Source organism: Physeter macrocephalus, chromosome 15 (assembly GCF_002837175.3).
Source record: "Physeter macrocephalus isolate SW-GA chromosome 15, ASM283717v5, whole genome shotgun sequence".
Classification (NCBI taxonomy): domain Eukaryota; kingdom Metazoa; phylum Chordata; class Mammalia; order Artiodactyla; family Physeteridae; genus Physeter; species Physeter macrocephalus.
Genome location: NC_041228.1, coordinates 41,095,701 through 41,103,775, shown reverse-complemented (window position 1 = coordinate 41,103,775; position 8,075 = coordinate 41,095,701). Strand labels below are relative to the sequence as shown.

Below are 8,075 nucleotides of genomic sequence, written 5' to 3'. Positions count from 1 at the left end.
AAACTGGGATGTTGTTTTACCAAAAGAAGAGTACATGGATGCAAGGAGGTTTCGAAAATAACTAGTATCCTCTATTGAGTGTGTTGGGAGGAAAACTGTAAGCTCTCCAGAAAGGGAGGCTGAAGAGTGATAGTGAGGGGCTCTGTTAAGGAGTCTGAACTTGACATCTTTTAAAGGGTTGTAATCACTAATTGTTATCCAACATCCACCTGAAAGCTCTTCAGGGGCATTTAATGTCCAATTATCTTTTTAAAAATAAAGCTTTTCTGGGACTTCCCTGGTGGTCCAGTGGTTAAGAATCCACCTTCCAATGCAGGAGATACGGGTTTGAGCCCTGGTTGGGGAATTAAGATCCCACATGCCCCGGGGCAGCTAAGCCCGTGTGCCGCAACTACTACTGAGCCTGAGCGCTCTAGAGCCCGATCGCCACAACTAGAGAGAAGCCCACGCTGTGCAAGAAGAGCCTGCGCACTGTAACGAAAGATCCTGCATGCTGCAACAAAGATCCTGAGTGCCGCAACTAAGACCCCAAGCAGCCAAAAAAAGAGAAAAGAAAAGATATTCAGTATTTTCCAGATCAAAACATCCTTTCCAACCCTTAGGAGTTTTGACTCCAGCTTAGAAACAGTCCTCTGCACCAAGTCCTATGGTCCCTGGCTGTGAGCCTATATCTCTTACCTCTGTTCCTTGTTTCTTGGCTGCTTTGGCCACCTTGCCACTCAGTTTCACTTCCAAATGTGGACTTCCTTATGCATGAGTCATAATGCAGTGAGCAATGATTGTATGTGCTGAGGCCCAGTGGCAGTGGAGTAGGAACTTTGGACCTTTTCTCTTGGTCCAGCCACCTTGCCTCTCTTCTAGAACCAGGTGCCCTGTTCCACCTGGCCTGCCTGTGCCAGTGCACACCAGGCCTGGTGGCTGAGCTTGAGCTAAGAAGTAAAGAAACCTGTGGGTAGGTGTGAGGAGAAGTAGGGGCTGGAGATGAGTGTTGGGGGGTGGCTCCATACAGAGTCAGAGGGAGACCAGGTGAGGAGTGCAGTTTGGTGGTTGCAGCTGAATGACCACTCATTACATAGGATTTGTGCTGCTTATGAACATTCCTTGTTGGTTCTCAATTTCAAGTGTACAGAGAGGCACAAATATGGAGGAAGTCTCTTTGCAAGAACTGGCCAAGGATCTGTGAGTCAGGCATGTCAAAGTTTAATAGACTATTTCCTGCCTTTTCACATAAGTGGTAAAAGTTTGTATTTTATTAAAAACTTCAATAGCAACAACATTTACCACTACAACTATTACCACCACATCCACTGTTTACTGAGCACATGCTATTTGCTATGTGCTTTACTTATGTTACCCCTAATCTTTATAATTCTAAGGAGCAGGGATTATTTTCCCCATTTTACAAATTTTACTAATAAGAAAATTGAGGTGCAGAACAGAAACTATTTACACAAGGTTATACAGCTAATAATTTGCAGAATCAGATTTTGAACTCAGGTCTATCTGGCTCCAAACTGTACAAGTTTTTATTTTTATTTGAAAATGAATTTTTAATGAAATCATGCTTAAATTTCTTCTCTTTACATAAAAGTATGGACAACCTATTTATACCAATATTCTAGAAAAATATATTGCTTTTTTTTTGTTTTTGCTAATTTTAAATACAGTTTTATTTAAGACATTGCATTTTCCACTTACAATACAGTGCTTGTAAAGTGCAATGTTATTTCCTTTCCCTGTGCACACATTCCATGTTCAAGTATCAAGAATGCCCAGTTTACTACAGCAGCTCAACTTTAAAACTGCCATGGAATTTGCTACATATTTGGGTCCTTCAATGTTGTGTGGAACAATGCTAAAGCTATGCTAGGCTGGCTTAATCAACCTCTTCAATGGTGGGCCCAGAGGAGGCACCACCAGACGGAGGAGCTCCACCAGCAGGGAAGCCCCCGGGCACGCCTCCGGGCACGCCTCCCGCGCTCTGGTACAGCTTGGTAATGATGGGGCGGCCGACTTTTTCCAGCTCCTCCTGCTGATGTTCAGATTCTTCCTTCTCTGCAGCCTGGTTCTCATCAAGCTGGTTGATTATTTCATTTCACTTATCAAGACTCTTCTGTTTGTCCTCATCATTAATCTGGCCTTGAAGTTTCTCATCCTCAGCAGTAGCTTTCACGCTGAAAGCATAGGATTCAAGAGAATTCTTCGAAGACACCTCATCGTGCTCCTTCTCATCTTCAGCTTTGTACTCCTCTGCTTCCTGAACCATGCGTGCAATGTCTTCCTTGCTCAAACGGCCCTTGTCACTAGTGATGGTAATCCTGTTCTCTTTTCCTGTGCTCTTATCCACAGCAGAGACATTGAGGATGCCATTGGCATCAATATCAAAAGTGGCTTCAATCTGAGGAACACCACGCGGGGGCAGGAGGTATGCCTGTGAGTTCAAACTCGCCAAGCAGGTTGTTATCCTTGGTCATGGCACGCTCACCTTCATAAACCTGAATGAGTACACCGGGCTGGTTGTCCGAGTAGGTTGTGAAGGTCTGCGTCTGCTTGGTGGGAATGGTGGTGTTGCTCTTGATGAGGACAGTCATGACTCCACCAGCAGTTTCAACTCCAAGGGAAAGAGGAGTGATATCCAACAGCAGCAAGTGTTGAACATTTTGAGATTTGTCTCCAGGTAGAATGGCTGCCTGGACAGCTGCACCATAAGCAACAGCCTCATCAGGGTTGATGCTCTTATTCAGTTCTTTCCCGTTGAAGAAGTCCTGTAGAAGTTTCTGGATCTTGGGGATGCAGGTTGAACCACCCACCAGGACAATATCATGGATCTGAGGCTTGTCTAGCTCGGCATCCCGAAGGGCTTTCTCCACAGGGTCCAGTGTGCCACGGAACAGGTCAGCATTCAGTTCTTCAAATCGGGCACGGGTAATTGAGGTATAGAAGTCGATTCCTTCATAGAGGGAGTCAATCTCAATACTGGCCTGGGTGCTGGAAGAGAGAGTGCGCTTAGCACGCTCACAAGCAGTACGAAGGCGACGGACAGCCCTCTTGTTCTCACTGATGTCCTTCTCGTGCTTGCGCTTGAACTCTGCAATAAAATGGTTGACCATCCGGTTGTCGAAGTCTTCTCCACCTAAGTGGGTATCTCCAGCTGTAGATTTGACCTCAAAGATTCCATCCTCAATAGTGAGGACTGACACATCAAAAGTGCCACCACCTAAATCAAAGATCAGCACATTTCTTTCTGTTCCAACCTTTTTGTCTAAGTCATAGGCAATAGCAGCAGCCAATGAGTTGGCTCGTTGATTCTAAGTACATTGAGCCCAGCAATAGTTCCAGCATCTTTGGTAGCCTGACGCTGAGAATCATTAAAGTAAGTGGGTACTGTGACAACAGCATTGGTAACAGTCTTCCCAAGGTAGGCTTCTGCTATTTCCTTCATCTTTGTCAAAATCACGGATGACACCTCCTCTGGATAAAACCTTTTTGTCTCTCCCTTGTATTCTACTTGAACCTTAGGCCTGCCTGCATCATTCACCACCATGAAGGGCCAATGCTTCATATCAGACTGGACAACAGCATCATCAAATCTTCATCCAATGAGGCGTTTGGCATCAAAAACCGTGTTGGTGGGATTCATTGCAACTTGGTTCTTTGCAGCATCACTGATCAATCGTTTGGTATCAGTAAAGGCGACACAGCTTGGGGTAGTTCGGTTCCCCTGATCATGGGCAATTATTTCCACCTTTCCGCGCTGGAAGACACCCACACAAGAATAGGTGGTGCCAAGATCAATGCCAACTGCAGGTCCCTTAGACATGGTTGCTGGAGCGCAGTCCCGGGTCCACTGGAGAAGAAAACAGCAACCTACAGAGCTGCTGCCATAAGAATCTACCTGCCAATGCAGGGGTCACGAGTTCGATCCCTGTTCTGGGAAGATCCCACATGCCTTAGAGCAACTAAGTCCGTGAGCCATAACTACTGAGCCTGCGCTCTAGAGCCCGCGAGCCACAACTACTGAGCAAGCCCGCAGGCCTAGAGCCCATGCTCCGCAACAAGAGAAGCTAGGTCAATGAGAAGCCCTCACACCGCAACGAAGAGTAGCCCCCGCTTGCCGCAACTAGAGAAAGCCTGTGTGCACAGCAACGAAGACCCAATGCAGCCAAAAATAAATAAATAAATTTTTAAAAATTCCCTGATAATATGTGGATTTAAAGTTTCTGTTCAATTTCATTTAATCTGGCACCAACTTTGAAGACCTTAATACAGTGTTCTAACTTTGCAGGCAGTATACTTATTTTGAGCTAGTTTTATAGACGGTAAGCTTACTCAATAACTGCTTGTTGAGGTTAATGTTTTGTCATTTACAGAAGTTAATGTTGAGAAATAAGGCATTTGTTGTATAATTTCCTACCACTGGCAGAGAAGGTAATATGCAAATCATTTAGGAATTTTCTACCAAAGAAAGCAGCCATGTGTCTTTTTGTGTATGAGTATTTGAATATGATTCATGCTTCATTGAAAAACTTACCCATGACTATGCCTTGAATGTTTTTTACAAAAATAAAACAATATGTACTTATTATAGAAGATTGGTAAATTACAGAGAAAAAATAATCATGCATAATCCTACCAAAGATAGATACGTATTTTATATGGCTTTTTAACACAAAAATTTAAAAATTTTACATTGTAATTCACTCATATACCTGGAATTTATTTTAGTACAGGGTGTTAAGCCTTATGTTTCTAATAAGACATAGATGAGTATAAAACTATTTCCTTAGTTTTCAATATGATAAATAAATGATGTACCTGTTAGAAATATGTAAACTTAGCTTGAATTGAGGCAAATCCCTGATCAATTTTTATCCATTGTTGGGAAGTCACAGGATTCTTGAAGTGTACTAGGTTTATATGATAAAGTTTCCAAGATCAAGATCAAATATCTGCCAAGAAAACTTAATTTTTAAAAATATGGATAAACTTCTCTGTTCAGATTTAAATGTCATTTTTTGATTGTAAGATAAGATAACTTGACAGATGGTTAAAAGAGCAGTAGTCTGAGAAATACAATTTACAATAAATCTTTCAAGAAATAAATTTAAATGCCTGCCAAAAAGCTTCTCAAATAAGTCCCCTAGCTTAAATTCCAATCTCTCCAAGGAATATATGCAGTAGCTTTTTTTTTTTTTCTATTTGGATAGATTTTATTTTTTAGAGCCGTTTTAGGTTCACAGCAAAACTGAGGGGAAAGTACAGAGTTCCCATAAACCTCCTTCCCCCCAATATGCACAACATCACCTACTATCAACATCTTCCACAGATTGTTACAATTGATGAACCTACATTGGCATGTCAATATTACCTAAAGTCTATAGTTTACATCAGGGTTCATTCATGGTGTTGTACAGTATATATTTTGCCAAATGTATAATGAAATGTAACCCACCATCATCCTGTCACACAGAATAGTTTCACTGTGCTAAAAATTCTCTGTGCTCAGCCCTCCCTCCTGCCAACACCCGGCAACCACTGATCATTTTACTGTTTTGCGGTATTTTTAAGGGATACTTCTATGTCATTTAATTAGGAAACTTTTCTTTCTTTCTTTTAATTTTAAACTTTTTAAAAAACTTTTTATTGTGAAATAATTATAGACTCAGAAGAAGTTGCAAAAATAGTACGTAGAGTTCCATGTGTCCTTCACTCAGCTTCCTACAATGGTGACATGTCACATAACTAACTGCAGTACAATATCAAAACCAAGAAACTGACATTGTCTAACACCGTTAAGTAGCTTATAGGTTACAAGAGGTCTTACTCAAACTTCACCATTTTTTACATGCATTCGTGTGTGTGTGTGTGTGTGTGTGTGTGTGTGTGTGTGTAGTTCTATGCAATTTTATCCCTTCTATAGATTCATGTAACCACCACAACAATCAAGGCATAGAACTCTTTCAACACCGCAGAGGAACTCCCTCTTACTACCCTTTTATATATAAACCCCTTCCACCCTTTCCCTGTCCCATGGTAATCACCAATCTCTTTCCGAATCTGTAGTTTTGTCATTTCAAGAATGTTATATAGAATCATCCAGTATGTAACCTTTTGTGGTTTACATTTTTCACTAAGCATAACGCATTTGAGATCCAGTTTTTTGCCTCACCAATAGTTTACTCGTTTTTATTGCTGAGTACTATTCCATTGTATGAATATTCCAGAGTTTCACCCCTTGAAGGACATGGGGGTTGTCTCTTTTTTTTCTCTCTTGCTTTTACAACTAAGGCTTCTATGGACATTTATGTACAGATTTTTCTGTGAACATAAATTTTCAATTTTCTGGGATAAATGCCCTGGAGTATAGTTGCTGGGCTGTATGATAGGCCCATATTTTGTTTTGTAAGTAACTGACAAATACTTTTCCAGAGTGACTATACCATTTTACATTCACACCAGTAATGTATTAGAGATCCAGTTTCTCTCCATCCTCACCAGCAATTGGTATTATTGCTCTTTTTTTTTTTAAACATCTTTATTGGAGCATAATTGCTTTACAGTGTTATGTTAGTTTCTGCTGTATAACAAAGTGAATCCGCTATACAGCTTACACTTGCCCCTCCCTGTGTCCTCAATCCATTCTCTATGTCTGTGTCTTTACTCCTGTCCTGACCCTAGGTTTGTTAGAACCTTTTTTTTTTTTTGATTCCATATATATGTGTTAGCATATGGTATTTGTTTTTCTCTTTCTGACTTTTTTTCTTAGATTCCATATATATGTGTTAGCATACGGTATTTGTTTTTCTCCTTCTGATTTACTTCACTCTGTATGACAGACTCCAGGTCTATCCACCTCATTACAAATAACTCAGTTTCATTTCTTTTTATGGCTGAGTAATATTCCATTGTATATATGTGCCACATCTTCTTTATCCATTCATCTGTTGATGGACACTTAGGTTGCTTCCATGTCCTGGCTATCTTAAATAGAGCTGCAATGAACATTTTGGTACATGACTCTTTTTGAATTATGGTTTTCTCAGGGTATATGCCCAGTAGTGGGATTGCTGGGTCGTATGGTAGTTCTATTTGTAGTTTTTTAAGGAACCTCCATACTGTTTTCCATAGTGGCTGTATCAATTTACATTCACACCAACAGTGCAAGAGAGCTACCTATTCTCCACACCCTCGCCAGCATTTATTGTTTGTAGATTTTTTGATGATGACCATTCTGACAGGTGTGAGATGTTACCTCATTGTTGTTTTGACTTGCATTTCTCTAATGATTAGTGATGCTGAGCATATTTTCATGTGTTTGTTGGAAATCTGTATATCTTCTTTGGAGAGATGTCTATTTAGGTCTTCTGCCCATTTTTGGATTGGATTGTTTTTTTGATATTGAGCTGCATGAGCTGCTTGTATATTTTGGAGATTAATCCTTTGTTGCTTTGTTTGCATATATTTTCTCCCATTCTAAGAGTTGTCTTTTCGTCTTGTTTATGGTTTCCTTTGCTGTGCAAAAGCTTTTCAGTTTCATTAGGTCCCATTTTTTTTTTTAATGATAACTCTTGACGTTTATTTTTATTTTATTTTTTTTTAGTTGATTGAATTGAGAAAGTTGTTTAATTTCTTTGAAATTCAAATAAAATTAATGGCTATTGTCAGGATGGAGAAAATGTGTATAATGTTATTTGCATATTAATTACTACAAAGTAACACTCTATAATGTTAATTATTGCTATTATTATTATTATAAAAAGAAAAATCTTAAATCTAGTGCTCTGAAATTATAACTATTGACTTTTTTTTTTTTACATCTTTATTGGAGTATAATTGCTTTACAATGGTGTGTTAGTTTCTGCTTTACAACAAAGTGAATCAGTTATACATATACATATGTCCCCATATCTCTTCCCTCTTGCGTCTCCCTTCCTCCCACCTTCCCTATCCCACCTCTCTAGGTGGTCACAAACCACCTAGCTGATCTCCCTGTGCTATGCGGCTGCTTCCCACTAGCTATCTATTTTGCGTTTGGTAGTGTATATATGTCCATGCCACTCTCTCACTTCGTCACA

General features: G+C 40.1%; 1 protein-coding gene across 1 annotated transcript; it reads right to left on the bottom strand.

Moving 5' to 3' along the window:
- Positions 1-1,861: 1,861 nt before the first annotated feature.
- Positions 1,862-3,844, bottom strand: LOC102973375 (heat shock cognate 71 kDa protein-like). Its single transcript, XM_055091194.1, is given in 3 exon segments — positions 1,862-2,422; positions 2,424-3,290; positions 3,293-3,844. Coding segments are annotated over 3 exon segments (1,941 nt in total). The 5' UTR covers positions 3,821-3,844; the 3' UTR covers positions 1,862-1,876.
- Positions 3,845-8,075: the final 4,231 nt, after the last annotated feature.